We start from the raw sequence: 23,159 nt of genomic DNA, 5'->3' as shown, positions 1-23,159 counted from the left end.
AAGGCAAAAACAATTCAATCGGCTGGTAAGGTTATGGCAACGGTTTTTTGGGACTTCAAAGGTATTTTATTGATTGACTATCTGCAAAAGGGTAAAACAATAAATTCAGAGTACTATTGCAACCTTTTGGATCAATTAAATGTACAAATTCGAGAAAAACGTTCTGGCTTACAACAAAAAAAAAAAAATAATTTTTCATCAAGACAACGCACCAGCGCACAAGAATGTTTTAACAATAGCTAAAATCAACGAATTAAAGTACGAGTTGCTTGACCACCCACCTTTTCTCCTGATTTAGCTCCCAGTGACGTTTACTTGTTCCCAAATCTAAAAAAAAAAATTCCTTGCTGGCAAGCGTTTTACCTCAAATGAAGATGCTATTGCAGTTATAAACCACTATTTAAAACCTTGAGGAAAACTATTTTAATCAAGGGATAGAATTGCTAGAAAAGCGTTGGACTAAGTGTATTGAAGTTTCAGGAGATTATATTGAAAAATAAAAATATTTTTGAAAAACTAACTATTCTCTTTCATTGATATGATAAGAAGTTTCCGAACCGCCCTCGTAGCTCCCACACATATCTTTCGCCCGATTTACAGTTATATGAACAGAAGCCAACGTTTTCCTCCGATTTACGTGAAATTTTGCACAGAAAGAATAACTAATATTCTTACTACACAGAAAAAAATTTCACGAAAATTTTTCCAATTAAAATTTTAATTGAGTTTTAAAAAATATTCAATTAAAAATTTAATTGATTCAACAAAGTTTTTAATTGAAACAAAAAATCAATCATAACAATTAATAGTATCAATTAATTTTTTAATTGAATCAATTAATTTTTTAATTGGCCTTCAATTAATTTTTTAATTGATACTATCATTTCTGTGATTGCAGACATTTCAATTAAAAAAATAATTGGATCAATTAATTTCGTGATTGATCCAGAAAAAAGTTTTGTGTGTATGTATACTAAATTTAGTAAAAATCGGTTCAGATTTAGATACAGCTCCTATATGTATATATTGCGTCCAATTTACACTGATATGACCAAAAAGGACACTGTTTTACTCTAATTTGTTTTTTTTTTTTTTTTTTTTTTGTACAAGAAGTAAAGTTAACATTCTTATGGCCAGTTTCTCATCCTCCGATTAATTTTAACCGGTGGATAGACCTCCGGTTAGTAAAATTTTTGTATGGAATCAGCTGTTTTATCGACACGATAAATAATAACAAGACATTGAGAAACTGGCCCTTACTATGTGTGCCAAATTTGGTTGAAATCGTTTCATATTTAGATAGAGCTCCCATATATATCTTTCACCCTATTTACACTCATATGACCACTCAGGCCGTAGTTTTACACCGATTTACATGAAATTATACATGGGGAGTGGAAATAACATTTTTACTATTCATGTCTAATTTTGAATCGGTTTAGATTTAAATATAGCACCCATATAAATCTTTCGCCCAATTTAGACTCATATGACCACCGTAGGTCAAAATTCCTAAGATTGGCTTGATTGCACAGAGCGTACAGTTAACATTTGAGCAGTATGTACCAAATTTGGTCAACATCAGATTAAGCCAAAGCCCTCATATAACATATGAATGTATATCCCAGCAATAAAAGAGCTTCCAAAAAAGTAGTTTGAATACCAAATTTGTGATCCGGACGTAGTGCAAATTTGGATCATCTCCAATGAATTTTACATGGACTTTTCATAAGACTCCATTTTTGGATCCTTGGTATTGCTTTAGAAGTTGTGCCTTGGAAGTTAATATGGGTGGAGAAATTTAAAAAAAAAATATTAAAAAACAAAAATTTTTTCTTCAATTTCACTTTTTATTTTTATCCGTATTTTTTGTTACTCTTTTATTTTCCTATTATCAAATTTTTACAAATTGTAAAACTTCTTCGCTTCCCCCGGGGGTTGAACCTGGATCTGCTGGCACCATAACAGCACGGTTTATCACACTCAGCCACAAACGCCATTGAACACGATGGATCAAAACGTATATTCAAATGTTTGTAGGTTAGGTTAGGTTAGGTTAAAGTGGCAGCCCGATTAAATTTCAGGCTCACTTAGACTATTCAGTCCATTGTGATACCACATTTAACTAAAAGTACCTATTACATATGGGCACTTCTAGTCTTCACCACTGAACCTTCTCTATTATTTTCTTTTATGGAACCAACCAGATTGCTCCAAAAACATTAACAAACTGCTTAAGTTAACGTTTTCCAGGTCAGCCAGTAATCTAAAGCTATATGCTCCTAAAATCTAATCTAAAGCTATATGCTCCTTACACAAAAAGCAGGACACTCACACAAGAGGTGTTTAATTGATTCCTTTTCCTCCACGTCATGACAGCTTATACAATAGTCATTATACTTCGCGCCAATAGTTTTTGCAAAATCTCCTATCAGGCAGCGACCCGTTATAGCAGATATCAGGAGTGATACCTGACGTCTCGAGAACATTAGCATATCTAGTGTGCGGTTTAAGTTGAAATGGGGCCATATTTGCTTGGTGTCGTTACAACCCTTGCAATTCTCCCATCGAACATTTGCCATCATAACAGCCTTCTCACGCAGTAAGAGCTTGCAGGTGGCCAGAGGCATACCAACAGATTCTAGTTCCCCTGGAATATGTAAGGTAGTTCCTAGCCTTGCTAACACATCTGCTTCACAGTTCCCCGGTATGTTCCTATGGCCAGGCACCCATATTAGGTGAATATTGTACTGCTCAGCCATCTCGTTGAGAGAATTGCGGCAGTCCATGGCCGTTTTTGAGTTAAGGAACACAGAGTCCAAGGATTTTACTGCAGGTTGACTGTCTGAGTATATATTAATGCCAATATTTGTTGGAACATTACTTCTCAGCCAATTCCCCACCTCTCTTATTGCCAATAATTCAGCCTGAAAAACACTACAGTGATTAGGTAATCTTTTCGCTATTCGAATTTCCAGATCTTTAGAATACTCCGAACCCCACTTGTCCATTCAATTTGGAGCCATCAGTATAGAAATCTATATATCTTTTATTCCCCGGGGTCTGTGTACACCACACTTCACTGTTGGGAATTAGAGTTTCAAACTTTTTGTCGAAAAGTGGTTTTGCCAGGGTGTAATCCACTACGTTAGGCACATCTGGCATTATTTTGAGAACCGAACTGTGACCGTAACTTTTTTCCGACCACAGCGATAGCTCACGCAACCGCACAGCCGTTGTTGCAGCTGACTGTTTGGCCAAAATGTCTAAAGGCAGTAGATGCAGTATGACATTAAGGGAGTTTGTTTCAGTCTTGCTGAATGCACCTGAGATACACAAGGTTAGGTTAGGTTAAAGTGGCAGCCCGATTAAATTTCAGGCTCACTTAGACTATTCAGTCCATTGTGATACCACATTTAACTAAAAGTACCTATTACATATGAGCACTTCTAGTCTTAACCACTGAACCTTCTATATTATTTACTTTTGTGGAACCAACCAGATTGCTCCAAAAACATTAACAAACTGCTTAAGTTAACGTTTTCCAGGTCCGCCAGTAATCTAAAGCTATATGCTCCTAAAATTCGCTTACGCCTTACACAAAAAGCAGGACACTCACACAAGAGGTGTTTAATTGATTCATTTTCCTCCACATCATGGCAGCTTATACAATAGTCTTTATACTTCGCACCTATAGTTTTTGCAAATTCGCCTATCAGGCTGCGACCCGTTATAGCAGATATCAGGAGTGCTATCTGACGCCTTGAGAAAAGTAGGATATCTAGTGTGTGGTTTAAGTTTAAATGGGGCCATATATGCTTGGTGTCGTTACAACGCTTGCAATTCTCCCATCGAATATTGGCCATCATAACAGCCTTCTCACGCTGTAAGAGCTTGCAGGTGGCAAGAGGCATACCAACAGATTCTAGTTCGCTATTCGAATTTCCAGATCTTTAGAATATACTCCGAACCCCACTTGTCCATTCAATTTGGAGCCATCAGTATACAAATCTATATATCTTTTATTCCCCGGGGTCTGTGTACACCACGCCTCACTGTTGGGAATTAGAGTTTCAAACTTTTTGTCGAAAAGTGGTTTTGCCAGGGTGTAGTCCACTACGTTAGGCACATCTAGCGTTACTTTGAGGACCAAACTATGACCGTACATTTTTTCCGACCACAGCCATAGCTCGCGCAACCGCACAGCCGTTGTTGCAGCTGACTGTTTGGCCAAAATGTATAAAGGCAATAGATGTAGCATGACATTAAGGGAGTCTGTTCCTGTCTTACTAAATGCGCCTGAGATACATAAGCTCGCCATACGCTGAACTTTATCGAAACAAGTCGGTTTCTGAAGTGCCGGCCACCAGACTACAACACCATATAGCATTATAGGTCTAACCACTGCCGTGTATAGCCAATGCACAATTTTTGGTCTTTTTTTTCCCTATTGCCTTTTTGCACGAGTACAAAGCTACCGTGGCTTTTCTCGCCCTCTCTTCAATATTAAGCCTAAAATTCAGCTTCCTGTCCAAAATAACGCCAAGGTATTTTGCACACTCACCAAAGGGAATTTCAGTACCCCCTAAGGAAATGGGCCTAACCGTGGGAGTTTTGCGATCTTTGCAGTACATGACTATTTCTGTCTTTGCTGGATTTACACCAAGACCATTATCTTTCGCCCATTTCTCAGTCATCCGGAGAGCTCTCTGTATAATATCTCTGATTGTGGATGGGAATTTTCCCCTGACTGCTAGCGCCACATCATCTGCGTATGCCACCACTTTTATCCTTTCTTTTTCTAGAGAAACCAGAAGGTTGTTTATAGCAACATTCCAAAGAAGAGGTGATAGAACTCCTCCTTGGGGAGTGCCTCTGTTCACATACCTTTGTATGTTTGCTTGCCCTAGTGTGGCTGAAATACGTCTCTTTATTAGAAGTTCGTCTAACAGCCTAAGTATACCTGGATCAACATTCAGAGTTGTCAGTCCATTTAATATCGAGCTCGGATGGACATTATTGAACGCCCCTTCGATGTCTAGAAACCCCACGATTGTGTATTCTTTGACAGATAGTGATCTTTCAATAAAGCTGACCAGTTCATGCAATGCGGTCTCGGTAGACCTGCCCTTCGAGTATGCATGCTGTCGTTTCGAGAGCAAATTTGAATCCACGCTAGTTCTGAGATACATGTCTATCATCCTCTCCAGGGTCTTAAGTAGGAATGAGGATAAGCTGATTGGTCGGAAATCCTTCGCACTCGAGTGAGAGGCTTTTCCTGCTTTAGGTATGACGACGACTTTTGTTTCCCTCCACTTTTCTGGAATATATGATAAGTTTACACATTGTTTATATATGACCGTCAACCAGGGGATAATTCTTTCAGCCACTGCCTGTAACTCCGCCGGAGTAATTCCATCAGGTCCGGGGGATTTGAATGATCCAAAGCTGTTTAAAGCCCATTTTATTCTAGATTCGGACACAATTTCCTCGATAGGAAATGATCGCTGAGCCTCTGTTACACCGCCGGAACATGGTTCAACCGTCTGATTTCCAGGGAAGTGTGTGTCCAAAAGTACCTCCAACGTCTCCTCACTGGACGTTGTCCAATTTCCCTCCGATGTTTTAATGAAACCTGGAGCGGTGTTAGTGGATGCTAGTACCTTCCGTAGTCTGGAAGCCTCTGACGTATTCTCAATACTGCTACAGTAATCATCCCAAGAGTTTTGTTGAGACCTTCTCAGTTCTCGTTTATATTCTCTCAGATTCATCTTGTAAGTGTCCCAATCCTCCGGAGCTCTTGTGGACTTTGCTTTGTTAAAGAGCTTCCTGCAGGATTTCCTCATATTACTTAACTCCGTAGTCCACCATGGCGGCAGATTTTTTCCCCTTGGCTTTCCTCTAGGGCAAGCAGCTTTCAGTGAAATGTTGAAGGCCTTAGTAATCCGCTCCACTGCGTGTTCGATATCTTGCACAGTGCTCATATTTGTCTCCGGCATTTCCGGTATCATCAAATTGAACGATTCCCTATACCTATTCCAATCAGCTTTCCTAACATTTGGCGGAAATATGGTCTTTGAAGTACGAACAGCCAATCTGAAACTGATGATCTGAGAAGCTATGTTCCCTCAAAACTTGCCACTCAGATATCTTATCATTCAGTTCCGGAGAGGTCAACGTGACGTCCAAAACCTCTTGTCTGTTTCTGGTGACGAAGGTTGGTGCATCTCCCTTATACGCAAAATAAACTCTATTAGCGACTCTCCCCTTGCATTAGTATCACTACTTCCCCAAATACTATGATGTGCATTTGCATCGCATCCCATAATGAGTTTTGTCTTTGTTTTTAGTGACTCCTCAACTAAGGTCTTAACGGCACCCTGTGCATCTCCCTATCATGTCCCATGTAGACCGAAGATACCCAATATTTGCATTTGGATATCTCTAGACTGGCTACGACAGTGTCTGCATTGCTCAATGAAGGAAGCAGAAACAAGTTTAGTTCGTTTTTAGCAATTATACATGCTCGATTTATATCGTTATCGGTATTATGCAACAGTTTGAAACCCGGAGTGCTTAATTCACAGATCTCGTTCTTATATATGTATGGTTCTTGAATAAGAACTATATCTACGTCTCCTTTCATCAGGAGAACTTTTCAGGCAGCACAAGCGGCCTTACAATGGTGAAGATTTATCTGGAGGAACCGTAGAACCATCCAAATTTTCAACCACCGTCACATCAGCCGCTTCAATTGAGTCATCAAGGGTTTCCTCTTCACAGATCTCGGTGACTCTCGCAACAATCCGCGGTTCAGCTTTGGTGAGGTTTGAGCCTGTAGAAACTTCCCGCATATGATTTTCGCCATAGTCTGCAGGTTTTATGTCTCCTTCGGCTTCGCTAGGAGATTTTTTCACTGCTGACTCTACCGGAGGCTTGTCCGTTTCGAAATCCTTTGGCTGATCGCTTTTATATACCTTCATATGGATATCATGAAAGCCATAACGTACACGTCCTTGGGTCTGGGCTAGATGTTGCAGCGACTCTATGTTTAATATGAACACCGCATGTCGTCTTCGTCCATCCACCTCATCCAAACGACCAACCTTACAATCGGCGGTTGGAAGATCTGTGTTACATTCTTTTAGTCTCTCTATTATTGACTCAGGATCAGGGGGGTTTGCCGGTATCCATGCATGTGCTCTAGGTTTAGCCGGTATGTCTTTTTTATCGACTAACTCCAAAGCGGCTCCTTCCCAAACTTCACCAATTAGCATCAATGCAGCTTTAAAGCATTCCATAGACCTCTGGTCTGCAAAAGCTATTAACTTATATCGTCCTTGATACCATCCAGCATCTTGCCGTCGAGGACTTGGTCCGGGAAACTTTTTTCGCACCTCTGAGTAGACACCAGACATCTAGGGTTGCCAGATGATGGTTGCCGAAATCCGGGACATTGCGCCGTACATTCCGGGATTTGTCGGGACAAGCAAAAACAGTCATATTTTTCGATATTAGTTCCCCATATTTTATCACTTGGTAAATTTGCATAACCGCCATGGCGTAGTCGTAATTGTCAGCAAGCTTTGAAATACCTAAATATATTGGAGCCTCTGAAACTTTCTCCCAAGATGGCTGCGACGATTTTATATAAAACGTAAATAATTTTGGGAATATTTTTTTTTTAACGGAAACCTAAACTCATATTTACTGGCATATTACTTTCGGGTTTGGCAAACAAACTTAAGCTCTGAGGTGACAATCGCTGCTTTTTTTGTAGTGGCTTTCGACTGGACTGGGAATTTGGATATCGCCATGGACATGGTTTTAGGTATATTTCGTATCCGAATTGGGGATTGTTATAGTGTCACTAAAGGGTCTATGGTAATCATAGGATAAAATCGAACTTTGAAATGATGGCAGGGAGCACAAACTTGACTTATAATTTGTTAAAATGCATTTTGCAGAAAAACGTGAATTGGATATTTGCGTATATTTTTTTTACATTTACTACTCAAGTGACAGCTGATGATTCGGAAGACAGTGATTTGATTTTTTTTTCTCAAAGTGGTGAGATTAAATGAAATGGTACAAAATCGGACAAACAAATGTACATTTAAAATGTATGAAAATCCAAAACCAAAAATATTTTTGAAAGCGATTTAATTTTAAATCGTTTTCATTTTTAAGAAATGTAAAAAAAATAAAACATATGCCTTGAGTAATTGAAATTCCGGGATATTTGGTAAATTTTGTGAAAGATCCGGGACACTTCCTAGAGACGAAATTCCGGGACAATCCAGGCGAATCCCGGCCATCTGGCAAGCCTACAGACATCGCGTTCTCAATTTCCCCCCATTTTTGCCTTGGAATCATACCGTCCAATGCTCCTTTATTAATAATAGCCATCACAAGGCTGTCTTTTGCAACTGAGGCAAACGATCTTTGATCCCGTTTAGAGGTTGGCAGCTCATCCGGTGATCGTTCCCTTTTTCCAGCTTCAAGAATTCCTTGAGCCCATTTTAAGGAATCGCTTTGCTTAGCCGACAACGTGCTTGGGCCGACTGATCCTAATTTCTTTAGGATAAACAAAGCATTTCTTCGTTCCTTGAATCTCTTTCGAGAGGGATTGCCTCCTTTTGATGTCGTCACCTTAGAAAAGGTTCGACTTGCCAAAGTGTCACCGCCAGTCGACCCGTCTACAGGTCGACTAATTGGGCCTGACTCTTGGTCGCTGCCCAAATTTATAACTTCAGTCGTTACCCGTCCACTGGGCCCTGAAGTTAGCAACCCAGTGGATGACTTTGAATTTCGCTGCATGGTGGTTTATTATTTCCACCACACGTGAAATTCGTAATAAGTATTTATTACGATGAAATACTCCGCTATTAGAAAACACGTCCGTTCAGTTCGACGGTTGGTAATATAATGTTTGTAATATGAACCTAATATGACACCACGGCATGACATTCTAACTACTTCCTGACACGTTCTTTATTATAATGAATGAAAAAATAAGGAACACTGGTTTAAATCTCACCAGCGGCTGCTTTTTCTATCAAATATTATTTTAAACAATTTTTTTTTATGTTATACATTGTTATTATGTTTTATTTTTGACATATGTCTTTTTGTAGAAATATATTTTTCCATTAAAAATCAACAAAAAACAAGTATATACGGCCGTAAGTTCGGCCAGGCCGAAGCTTATGTACCCTCCACCATGGATTGCGTATAAACTTTTACTGAAGGCGATGGCAAGGTATCTTAAATCTTCCCAACAACGTAATATATACCACATAGTCCATACGTGTATATATATTAAACTACAAAAGGGCCGATTAAATACGTATATAATTAAGTTTCCATAGAAATAACATTTTGACAAAATAAAATTTTGACATTTTCTATAGAAGTACAATTTTGTATAGAAATAAAATTTGGAAAAAAAATTTTGACAAATAAAAAGAAACAACATTTTGACAATGTTTTCTATAAAAATAAAATTTTGGTAGATTATTTTTGGCTCGAGTGGCAACCATTATTATGAACCGATATGGACCAATTTTTGTGTGATTGGGGATCGGCTATATATAACTATAGACCGATATGGACCAATTTATACTAACACCACGTTGCAAATTTCAACCGGATCGGATGAATTTTTCTCCTCCAAGAGGCTCCGGAGATCAAATCTGGGGAACCGTTTATATGGGGGCTATATATAATTATGGACCGATATGGACCAATTCTTGCGTGTTTGTTATAGACCACATTCTAACACCATGTTCAAAATTTCAGCTGGATCGGATGAATTTTGCTCCTCCAAGAGGCTCCGGAGGACAAATCTGGGGATCGATTTATATGGGGGCTATATATAATTATGGACCGATATGGACCAATTCTTGCATGGTGGTTAGAGACCATATACTAACACCATGTACCAAATTTCAACCGGATCGGATGAAAATTGCTTCTCTTAGAGCAATCGCAAGCCAAATTTGGGAGTCCGTTTATATGGGGGCTCCGGAGGTCAAATCTGGGGATAGGCTTATATGGGGGCTATATATAATTATGGTTCGATGTGGACCAATTTTTGCATGGTCATTAGAGAACATATACCAACACCATGTACCGAATTTCAGCCGAATCGAATGAAATTTGCTTCTCTTAGAGGCTCCGCAAGCCAAATCGGGGGATCGGTTTATATGGGGGCTATATATAATTATGGACCGATGTGGACCAATTTTTGCATGGTTGTTAGATACCATATACTAACACCATGTACCAAATTTCAGCCGGATCGGATGAAAATTGCTTCTCTTAGAGCAATCGCAAGCCAAATTTGGGGGTCCGTTTATATGGGGGCTTTACGTAAAAGTGGACCGATATGGACCAATTTTTGCATGGTTGTTAGAGACCATATACTAACACCATGTACCAAATTTCAGCCGGAGCGGATGAAATTTGCTTCTCTTAGAGCAATCGCAAGCCAAATTTGGGGGTCCGTTTATATGGGGGCTATACGTAAAAGTTGACCGATATGGACCAATTTTTACATGGTTGTTAGTGACCATATACTAACGTTATGTACCAAATTTCAGCCGGATCGGATGAAATTTGCTTCTCTTAGAGCAATCGCAAGCCAAATTTGGGGGCCCGTTTATATGGGGGCTATACGTAAAAGTGAACCGATATGGCCCATTTTCAATACCATTTGACCTACATCAATAACAACTGTTTGTGCCAAGTTTCTGTCGATAGCTTATTTCGTTCGGAAGTTAGCGTGATTTCAACAGACGGACGGACGGACGGACATGCTCAGATCGATTCAGAATTTCACCACGACCCAGAATATATATACTTTATGGGGTCTTAGAGCAATATTTCGATGTGTTACAAACGGAATGACAAAGTTAATATACCCCATCCTATGGTGGAGGGTATAATTACAAATTATAGTAATTTGCAAAACCTTCTCAAAAGAACATCGATGTAAGCGAAAAAGTAAAACGGCGCAGGATCAAATCCCAGCGGGGATGAAATTTAATTTTTATTACTTTTGTTTTTTTTTACTGATTTTCTTTGTGAAATTTAAATGTTCACTTAAAATAGCCTAATTGAGTACTTTCTTATACTTGTCCAAAGGACTGCATCGTAACTGAAAAAAAATCGAGAGGGGATCCCGGGATGCGCTTTAAAAGAAATGTTTGTGGACTTGTCCAAAAGGACTAAACAAATTTGATGGGGGATTGTAGGATGCGCTTTAAAAGAAATATTGGTGGAACAACTTCTAATTTTTTTACTGGGATGTTCTTGCAATTTGGGAAAATATGGCCAAAATACCCACACTTTCCTTGCAAAATTGCCACAGCAAAAAAAGAAAGCTTGTAAAAATTACTATTTGCCTTTACTTCTAATACATATCTATCGACCTATAAATCTTAAAGATACTTTTGTTAAAATTGCATAAAAATGGCTTTAGATTTGGTGACCCACAGTGATCCGCCCCAGGGCATTAGCCGATTTAAATTCGAATCTAGAGATTTTCTTAGAAGTCTAAAAATTTGTGCAAATCGGTTCAGATTTAAATAAAATATGGGAACTAAGACTTTATATAACTCCCAACAAATTTGAAGAATTTGAGATGGTATCGAAAATGTAGATCTAGAATGTGGTGCATGGTATAATACACTTACTTGCTTACCAACTATAGGTTTACTTGTTTTATTTCTATTCTATTCTTGAAGGATAACCAGAAAAGATGCCAATGACATTAAAACTGACCAAAAAGGTGTCGCGTATCATCGGCCAAATTAAAAAGAAATTACCTTGAACTTAATGAAGATTAGTAATAAATTTATTTTATGGGGTTTCAGACAAATATCTCCATGTGTTGCAAATGGAATGACGATGTTAGAATATGCCTGTTCTATGATAGAGCGCATACAAATAAAAACACATTAATGAATAAATAAAACAAATAAAAACACATTTAGTTAATTTAAACATATTTTAAATAAAAACAGTACTAATGTAACTAAACCAAACTAATTAAACTAAATTATATTAAATAACAGTGTGGATCATCATTTCATTCTTATATAACGAAGGTATAATGAAATGGGAGTACCCTAGTTATAAAATATTCTACTAATTATTTTAAAATAATATTTGCTCGTGTACTTTTGAAAGTAACATATTATCAATATTGACATCTGACTACTATAATAATTTTAAATTTCTATATTCTTCCAATAGGCTTGAGGCTCGTTTAACTCTGGAACAATGGATGATGCTGCCACTGTCACAAATGAAGCCGAAAATGCTTCGAATAAATTGAAGACAACCGTTCAAAAAAGACCTCAACGTAGACCTGGAAAACAACAACCTGACCGTCCCGAGAGAGTGCTATTTTGTTTAAGCCTTAAAAATCCACTCAGAGCCTTTTGTATAAAAATTGTAGATTCAAAGTATCCTTTTTTAAATTTAAATCAAACAAAGGAACAAAAAGAAATAACTAAAAATCTAAGGATTTGGGCATATCGCCAACATCAAGCAAATGAAAATTTTAAATCTACCGGAATCATTCTCGACTCTAGAGTATAGAGTGCCATTCCAGGGCGTCACCAGGAGTTATTCCGCTGCTAAAAAACTTTTTTGTGTTTGCTCAAAACTGAGATTGAATACATGGCCCTTTGCATCGTATTTGGCTGAAGTTGGGCATATAACATATTCGTGTTTCTGGCTGTAAGCAGATCAAATACACATACAGCCCGCTCAATTTTCTGATGTTGTTTAAGATCATAAAAATGGGATAATTGTGGCGTTAAACTTTTTGCCTTCCCAAAAAATAAAAATTTAATGGTTCTTCAAAAACTAAAAGGAAATATGCATATTTTAAAAATTAATTCTCTTTTTTCCCTTTCCCAAAAACAGCGTGTTTAGTCTATTGGAACAATTTCGAAATGCAATGGTTTATACTAAATGTTTTTTTTAGATTATTTGAATATTTTATTTTGTTAACTATATTTGCGAATTGTGTGGCCTTAGCAGTTTATACTCCCTACCCGTCTGGTGACTCAAATGTTACAAATCAATTGTTGGTAAGTGTGACCGATTCTAAATTATATTTTTATTATTAATTATAGTTTGATTTATTGATTATTCTAAATACTTATGATAATTTGCAAATAAACTTAGTTAACTTCTACACGCAAAATGTTGTTTTTGTATGGTGACCATGTAACATGTTTGTCAATAAAATGTTATTTTATCGTCAAATATAACCTGCTTGCCGAAATCAGATACATGATTTCCGAGAAAATAACATGGCTGGGATAACCATGTTACATGGTCACCACCCAAAAATAACATTTTGCTCTTAGAACATGTTTGAGGTCATCATATTCCTTCTCTGGGTGTATGAGAATGCACGTTGAATCTCCCATTTTTTCAGAAATGAAGTGTAGGCAAACGATGTTAAAAAAAAGTTTTAAGACCACCAATTTAGTATATTCGTTCCTTAGCTTTTTATAAAAACGGATTTATTTCTTCCTAAAAAACACTTTATCTATATATATAAAATTCAATCTGTGTTTGTTTATTTGTTTGTTTGTTTGTATGTTCCGAGTTGGCTCCGAAACGGCTGAACCGATTTACTTGAAACTTTCAGAGATCGTAGGGGGCGTTCATGTGCTGAAAATAGGGTACCTCATTTTTTGGCACCTGGTCGCGGAGGGGGACCTCCCCTTTGTCGGACTTTTTGAAAATTGGACCAAAGTTGGCCGATTTGCTTGAAATTTTCATTGAATTTTGGGGTTGGCATCTAGACAAAGATCCGCTACTTTTTATTTCGATATTTGGTGGCGGAGGGGGCCTCCCCTTTGTTCGTTTTTTAAGTACAGTGAAAAAACTAAAATTCTCTAAATTATCTGAGATTTACAGAGAACATGCGGTGAGGTTTTGGAATTAATATGGGGTACCTGATGATTTCGTAGGTGGACGGGGAGGGGGACCTCCCCCTAGCCCTACTTTTTGAAACTTGGAACAAAATTATGCGATTTGCTTGAAATTTTCATTGAATGTTGGGGTTGGCATATAGGCAAAAATCCGCTACATTATTTTTCGATATTTGGTCGGGGAGGGGGACCACCCCTTTGTCCGACTTTTTTGTAAAGTACAGTGAAAACAAAACTAAACTCCCCGACTGAAATTTTACGGAAAAAATGGGTGAGGTTATGAAATTTATATCAGTGTCCTGATTTTTTAATAAAAATAAAAGGGCATAGGGATACATCCGCTTCTCTTAAGTACATACAGAGAAACAATTAAACTTTACCGAGTTACTTGAAATTTACACAGGACTGGGAAGAGGTTACGATATTAATAGTTGATACCAGATTTTGTGATATTTGGACGGAAGAGAGGCCGCCCCTTTAGGCTTATAATTTGCTTGACATTTCTGGGACGTTTACAAAAGATACGCTACATCACTTTTCAATATTTGGTCGGGGACGAGGTCCTCCTCAAAAACTGCAAAAAAACAACAATTTTTAGTTTTCTTGAAATTTACAAAGGCAGTGGGGGAAGGTTATGAACGAAGAGGCAACCTTCCTAGCCCCACCCTTGAAGGAAAGTTTCAAGAATTTTCAGGGAAGGTTAGGGGTGCTATTCACTACGGTGTTTGTCGATATAGTATCGGGGAAAGTGACGTCCCTTTAAAATAATAGAGCAAAATTTAAACATCGCCGATCTACTTGAAATTTACAGGGAACGTGGGAGGAGGTGATTGAATTTATACATGATTTTTAAATTAGTATATGATTTTTCGATATCTGGTTGGGGAAGGGGAAAATTGAAATAAACTTTGTCGATTTACTTCGATAGAATTTATAGGGACCATTGAGTAGTTTTGAAATTAATACAGGGTACGTGATAGTCCGATATCAGGTCTTAGTGGAGCGAAGGTGGGGAGAGGGTTCCCTTTTGTCCGTTTTTTTTTTCTTAAATTGAAAGTAGAGGTTTGTCCGTAAATGGGAACTCGGTACTTCTTTTTAGTAAAGAACATAATTTTACATGAAATTGGCAGCCAACGTAGAGGGTGCATCATTTTCCAACATTTTAGCAAATGTTAATGTGGTAAAATTTTTTACTACATTTGCTTTTTCCGATTTATTGTTTGGGAAACAGTAATTCTTTGTATGTTATTATAATATAGTGCTTAATTTTCAGATATGGTGATGAGAAAGATAACTTTCCTTGAAAAAACACATTCACAAGAAATATAGAAGATTGTCCAAATACTTGAATACAGAACATTATTTATTGGAGGAAAGGGTACACCCTCTCCCCGACATTTTTTAAGACGAACCATTTTACATATGCATATCCGCCGTATTTGTACCTATAAACGAAAAAGCAAGTAGTTCGATTTGTTTGAAAGAATTCAAATCTTTTCGAATTTGTTTTCAGCACGAAGGATAAGTTGACTAAGTTAACGCAAACTGTTCCTACAAATACGCTTCGGCAGGCGCAGCGAAGCGGGCCGGGTTACGCTAGTAATAAAAGAAAATTTCGTTGGTATCAAATTTTGTTCAGTAGGAAAGTACATTTAATTTGAGTGTTTTAAAAAAAGTAATCAAAAAGTAATCTATTCGATTGAATAAAAAAGGCGACAGATAAACGTAATGTTCTTAAAATATGGATATGTCACTCTTCTAAGTAAGGATTGTAAGGATAATTAAAAACTCGACCCTAAAATTTTGCAATAACTTCGAACTGTCGATGTGTTCCAAATTTGTAAAAGTCACTTATCTACACTGTTAGAAAAATATGTTTTTCATATGTTCTGATATAAACAAAATGTGTTTCGGGCACAATTTTTAAACACAATATATTTAAGTGCAAACATGTAATGTTCCTAAACTAACACTAAATGTTTGGGACATCTATGTTAATATGTTAGAATATATTATGTTTGGGGCATGAATGTTTCATAAAAAACCATATGTGTGAATGCAAACATATATAAATTTACAAATTTCGACTAAACATACATATGTTGTGATATTTTATTCAAAGCGACAGAGAGAGTGTAGAGAAAGAAATAAAGATGGAAACCGGGAGAGTTGACGAAAGATACCAACATAACACAGCGAAAGAATCAAAAGAGAACAATTTCTGTGAAACCGCTTGTATGTTGTTTCGGAAAACTGTTTTATCATAAGGCCAAAAATTTGATATGCTTAAGTCTAAATATTATTTAATTTGAATAAAGAGAATAGACATTCGGAACCAAGAGAGTAGACATTTGAAAAACAAACAGCATATGTTTTCGCCTTGAGAGCAACATTTTATGTATGTGTTGACATGTGTTTTGTTTATCATTTTGGCATTATGGGAACAATTTTTTTCTTGGTTCGTTAAAAGGAATCAGGGGTCTTTATAAAAATAACGAAAGGGCACTATACTCTTTTTAGAGTTGGGAGAGTAAAATGAAATAAGGAGGAAATAGTGAAAAATTACACAGTAAAATGTATAAAAACAAAGAGGAGTTGACGGACACTTTCAAATATAAAAGCGGGCATTAAGTTCGAGTTTTGCAGCTAAAACAATTTAAAAAGATTATTTTCTTTAAAATGAATTATTAAAGAAAAATTTTAGAATTGGTTTTAGAGCGATGGTGTTAAATGCTAGTAAAAAACTGTTCACTCCTAAATAAATTTATGTTTATATTATAAAATTATGTATGTATGTTTATACTCGACTCCACGTTTTGTACAAAAACAGTTTTTTTACAAAATTGTTATTTTTGCAATAAAAAAATAATATTTTATCCAAAAATCAGTCAATTTCGTTTACATCACGCACTGTTACTGACTATAAATTTTTAATAACCCACATTTCGAAGTTTTATTATAAAAATTTAATGTAGAATAAATATAAATGTGTAAATTAAAAAAAAAATGTTCGGTCGGAGCAGGGATTGAACCCACGACCCTTTGCATGCAAGGCAGACATGCTAACCACTGCTCCACGTGGCAAACAAATGTATGTTTCTGTTAAATAATGTTATGTTTGCATGGGCTCGTGGGCGCTGCAAACTATGCTATATAAATGTAACTTATAACGATATTTATCTGCTGGTGACTATAACAGCTACGTAGCCCAGTGGATAGTGTGTTGGCTTACAAACTGTATGGCCCTCGGTTCGATTCTCCGTGCAGGCGAAAGGTAAAATTTAAAAAAATTATAAAAGTGAATAATTTCTTCAACATTATTTGTATTACAGAAAAAGGTGCCAAGAACTAAAATATTTCGTGGAAGTGAAAATTACGAGTATGTTAGGGAATGAGCACAATCGTCTTTGGGAAAAATTCTTCCGAGCATATAATATTTTTGGGCTCAAAATGCTTCCAAACATATAATATGTTCACATAAAACAAACATATTAATGTCTCGGCAGTATCCAATAATATATGTGCTTCCTGCAAAATATGTTTGGAACATATGTTAAAGAAGCGATTTTTTCTGAGGGTGTACTTTGTGGAAGCATGTGCACTGGACGTTTGATGGGTTGCAGGCACAATAAGATCCGAATCACATTATCCTTTAGATTTAAATTCGACTTTTTGATTTTGTCGTAAAAATTTAATTAGCCGATTTTGGCCATAAGAAAATTTCGACTAGTTAACTTCAAACTACCCCACACGGACGAAAAAGACTGTTTTTCATATGTTTGAGTATAAACATTATATGTTTGGAACTCAAATTTTTAAACAAAATATTTTTGAGTGCAAACATATAATGTTCATAAACTAGCATAATATGTTTGGGACATATATGTTAGAACATATTATGTTTGGGACATACTATGTTTGTAAATATAATATTCTTGGATTCAAACATATATTAATTTAGAAATAGCCCATAAACTTATATGTGTTTACAAAGAGAGACAAAGTGTATGCTGGAAGTAAAATAATGAAAGTAATCAATTGGCGCATTACAAATATATATACACAAAGAAAATTTCATGAAATATAGGAAAAATACTACGTGTGAATATAAACAAGTATAAATTTACATATTATGAGTAAACATATATATGTTGTGATATAAGACTTCGCCAAAAATTGTATATGCTTAAGTAAAATATTAAAATGAGTATTCGGAGAGAAAATTCATTCAGAACCAAGATAAAATATATTTGAAAAAAGGAGCATGAGCTTTGTTTATTATTTTCGCATTACGGGCACAATTTTCTTGTTTCGTCAAAACAAATCGGAACGTAGGACGAGTAAGTCAAAATATTCAAACAAAGGTAATTAAATGGATCTTCATAAAAACTAACGAAAGGGCACTATACACTGAACAAAAAGCATGTCCGGTTCCAAAGATTGTGTCTCCACTTTAACAATTTTGGTATTGATTCCGAGCCAAGACTTCCAGTAGAAATTATGCTATGTTTCAAGTAAAAAATGTCTTTAAAATAAAGTATTGCAAAACATATCCTATTTTTTTAATGATGTTTGCCTTGTGGTCAAGATGCAAAAATGCAACAAATTTAAAGACAGTTTCATTAATTTTAAAGAATTTTTCTGAATTATTAAAGTCAAGTTGACCTTAGTCCAAAAATTTGTTCTTTCATGTTATGATACCCATTTTTAAGTCAAATCACTTAATTATAACGACAACACGACTTCATTGAAAGATCGACCTTTGAACATGGAAAAAACTTTATATTAGAGAAATGCGTCTTCTAAGCTAAGCAAAAGTTGTATTCTTATTTTAAGGACATGAACTCTTTGGCCTCACGACAATATTTTTTCAGTGCACTCTTTTTTTAGAGTTGTGAAAGTAAAATGAAAACAGGGCGAAACAGTGAAAAATTAAACAGTAAGATCTATAAAAACAAAGATTAGTTCCTCTTTATTAATGAGTAGTCCAAGAGGAGGTGACGGATTTTTTCGAAAATAAAAGTTCGAGTTTTGCCGCTAACATTATTTCTCATTTTAGCGGCAAAACCAGAATAACATTGCAACTTTTTCCCGTAAATTGTATTATAACATGGTGGGCAAAGATCCAAAGCAACAATGGAATAAGTTTATTTTCTTTAAAAGAAATTATTAAAGAAAAGTAACATGGTCATTTTAACGCGATAATACCAATTTATACCGGCCTTAGGTTAGGTTAGGTTATGTGGCAGCCCGATGTATCAGGCTCACTTAGACTATTCAGTCCATTGTGATACCACAGTGGTGAACTTCTCTCTTATCACTGAGTGCTGCCCGATTCCATGTTAAGCTCAATGACAAGGGACCTCCTTTTTATAGCCGAGTCCGAACGGCGTTCCACATTCCAGTGAAACCACTTAGAGAAGCTTTGAAACCCTCAGAAATGTCACCTGCATTACTGAGGTGGGATAATCCACCGCTGAAAAACTTTTTGGTGTTCGGTCGTAGCAGGAATCGAACCCACGACCTTGTGTATGCAAGGCGGGCATGCTAACCATTGCACCACGGTGGCTCCCATACCGGCCTTAAGAATTAAATTAAGTACAAAATTATTCGTTAATAAAAATTCATATTTATTTGTATTTCTAAATTAATGGTGTTACATGCTAGCAAACAATTGTTCACACCAAAATAAATTTATGTGCTGTTGTAAAATTACTGTTTAGAATTTAAATATAATGTGCTTTTGAATGGTTATCGTTAACCTTAGGATTCGATGGAAAAATATTTTTATATACTCGAATTCACGTTCTTCTTTTGTAAGAGTTTTTGAATTTCTTCGAAAATTTTAAAATTGTATACAAAAACCTTTATTTTTTACACAATTTTTATTTTTGCAATAAAAAAATAATATTTGATTTGAACTCAGTCCATTTCGTATATATCAAGCATTTTTCTTTTCTGACTTTAAGTCTTTTATAAAACACACTTTACAATTTCGTAGTAAAAATTTAATATAATAGTATGTAATGCTGAACACCTTTTCGGCAACTTCCGAACGAACCTGGAATATATGTTAAAAAATATATTTAAAAAAAAAGGTGTTGGTCGAAGCAGGAATCGAACCCAGGACCCCTGTCACGCAAGGCGGACGACCAACCACTGCTCCACGCTGCCAACAAATGTACGTTTAACAATATTATGTTGTTAAACAATGTTATGTTCGCATCGGCTCGTGGGCGCCGCAAGCAATGCTATATAAATATAACTTATAACGATAATTATCTCTTGATGACCATAACAGCTACGTAGCCCAGTTGTTAGTGTGCTGGCTTACAAACTGTGTGGTCCGCTGTTCGAATCCCCGTCCGGCAAAAGGTAAAATTAAAAAAAAAAAATATAAAATTTAATAATTTCTTCTACAATGTTTGTATTACAGAAAAATGTGCTAAGAACTAAAAAAAACCCATGGAAGTGAAAAAAAATGTGAGGCAATATACAATTAGGCAGAAAAAAAATTTTGAGCACAATATTCTTTGGGAGAAAATTCTTCTCAGCATATAATATTTTTGGGTCCAAAATGCCTCCAAACATATTATATGTTCACATAATAACATATAGTTTTTTGGAAGACAACATTATTGAATTTAGATGGAAAAATACAAAATGTTTGGAACTTAGACTACCCAAACATATTATATTGTTTAGACCAATATGCTTTCAAACATGTTTGGGCAATACCCAAAAATTGATATGCTTGAAGCAAAATATGTTTGGGAGTATATGTTACAGAAGCGATTTTTTTTGCGGGTGCACCTACTATGATCACAGGGGCCACATCCCCATCAAGGCGGGATAGCGTACACACCATTAGCCGAATTATGGCTAGGTTGAGTCAGTGGTTTGAAACCATCTATAGGTAAAAAGTTTCATAAAGCCCGTAATTAGACCATTTGAAACCCAATAATGAGTTAGATTAAATCATTGTGACTGTCGCAAAGTTGTAAGCGTCGTAAATGTCTCATACACGTCGTAAATGGAGAAAAAGTAGCAAACTCAAAATACTTCATTCCCTCCAGCTAGCCAGCGAATGATATCCAAGATGATGATATGTTATATGCGAAGAAGTTTCAATTATCAGGAATGTTCATAAAATTATTAACGAGTTTGAGAATAGAGTTATTTCAATTGGAAACTCCAAGCCAAAATTACTGCTGCTATGAATGATGGTGCAGTAAACGTGACGGACGGTATTCACTCATAGTTAACCTTTTACAAACTTTTGGATAATTGAATTGCTGTTTAGAGAGAATTTTATAAAATCTCTTATTAGAGCCAATTTCCGTACTAATTAAAAAATTTCAAAATTGTAGCTAGTCATTCGTAGATGCAACTAAAGCTTGGATAGAAATTATGGACCACGAAGACCAAGAATAGTTTGAAGTTGCGAATGAGAGATGTAAATCTTGTAGAGTTTTGAATACAATATAAAGCATTTTTGCATATATTTTATCGGGGAGCCTAACTAAGTCAAAATAAAAAATATTCACAATTTCTGAATTCAAAATTAGGTTTTCTACACTAATAGAAAAAATTACGTTCCATAGTGGTGAACGGATGGTGACAAAATGAAACTGAAACGTTCACAAAAAATCAAAACGGAATGTTCACAATTTCGTTCACGATTTCATGAACGGCATTCATTTTTCTTTGGCCATGAAAGGTCTTAAAATAATCGTTAGACGTTATTATGACAACTCCCTCGGTGGTGCAATGTGCTAAGGCGACTGTTAACGCGTATGGTGCAGAAAACACAGGTTCGAGTCACGCTAGCGGAAATTTTTTTTAAATTTTGTTTATAAAGTCGTAACCATAACGTTATCAGATCATGAACGCTGGCTGTCGTTTTGACAACGCATGGTGTCATTTTATCGTTGTCAGATAGACACCGCCTGTTCACAGTTTGACACCACATGTGTATTGATTCACTTTCATGAACGAATCGTTTTGAAATGAGCACGCCGTGCATGATTTTTCCTATGAGTGTACAATAGGTTTACGACTTTTGCGACATACGTATTATACCGTCGTAAACGTATGCCGCAAAAGTCACAGTTTGCGACAAGCCAACCCGGCTTGGGATACTAAATCTCCTCGAATATGAAACCCCAAATAATACAAGGTGTATACTAAAACGATATGAAAAAGGTATGATGAAATCCTGTTAATAATTCTATCCAACTTATTTATGCATTTAATACTAACGACGCCATCTATGTGTCAGACCGGGGACTTATATATATTATAGCCGCACCTTATTTTCACTCCCAAATTAATGTTCGTTAGGAATATCAAGTTTAGACGAAACATACTTTGTAGAGACAGCAATTAGGACACCACCACCTGATTTCTTCAAGCCATTAGTGCGGTCACATCTGTATATTTGGTATCTATCGCATAAGATTCATTATTCAAGACATTGCACTGAAGCCAGGTTTCAGTAAATATAATTAAATCGTAATTAAAGCCAAAGCTATCAGTGTATACATTACAAAATTTGGTATTAAGTCCCCTAACATTCTGATAAACCATTTTAAAATTTATATCAGTACGGGGAGGTAAACGGGCAACTCTATCTTTGAAAACAAATTCACGAACTACAGCTCTGTACGGCCAGAAATCCAGATTTACCGCAGTATCAAAATTGTCCTGAGGCACAAAAATTTTAAATAATGATTTGTTCCTTCTCTAAATAAAAATATTTTGACATCAACATTTGCATTCAGTTTAGATTTAATATAGAATTGAATAGCATCCTCAGTTGTTTCAGGAGCAAAACGAACAGCAAAAACAGTTTTCATTGGCGAAACCATTAAGACTCTTAATGGTTTCGGTGTAGTACCAGCATGTAACTGATTTGTAGGCGTATTGAAAGGGGAATAGAAAGTATTAGTATCAGTGGGCACAGTATCATTGAATTAAATATTCAAGTTTCTCCCCATCTACAAGATTTTTTTCTCTTTTTGAGGTACACATTGTAACTTTTACCCCTTACGAGAATGCTGCTAGCTACGCCAATGTTTAATTGACAATTGTGACAAATAAAAATTCAAAATAAAATTATTTTATACCAAAAATTTTGAAATATTAAATTTGTATTAAATTTATGACAGACAAGTATCGAAATAAATGGTCCTCGTA

General features: G+C 36.0%; 1 protein-coding gene across 4 annotated transcripts in view; it reads left to right on the top strand.

Moving 5' to 3' along the window:
• The window catches only part of Ca-alpha1D (Ca[2+]-channel protein alpha[[1]] subunit D), a 239,320-nt gene that overhangs the window by 20,651 nt on the left and 195,510 nt on the right, over nt 1-23,159 (top strand). For all 4 annotated transcript variants that reach the window (XM_075304026.1, XM_075304023.1, XM_075304024.1 and 1 more), the window contains exons 2-3: nt 12,262-12,473; nt 13,001-13,106. In XM_075304026.1, the coding sequence (XP_075160141.1) occupies nt 12,289-12,473; nt 13,001-13,106 (291 nt within the window). In that variant the 5' untranslated portion in view covers nt 12,262-12,288. The remainder of the gene's footprint in view (nt 1-12,261; nt 12,474-13,000; nt 13,107-23,159) is intronic.

This window comes from Haematobia irritans, chromosome 4 (genome assembly GCF_050003625.1).
Source record: "Haematobia irritans isolate KBUSLIRL chromosome 4, ASM5000362v1, whole genome shotgun sequence".
Lineage (NCBI taxonomy): Eukaryota > Metazoa > Arthropoda > Insecta > Diptera > Muscidae > Haematobia > Haematobia irritans.
This window is presented reverse-complemented; position numbering and strand designations above follow the sequence as displayed.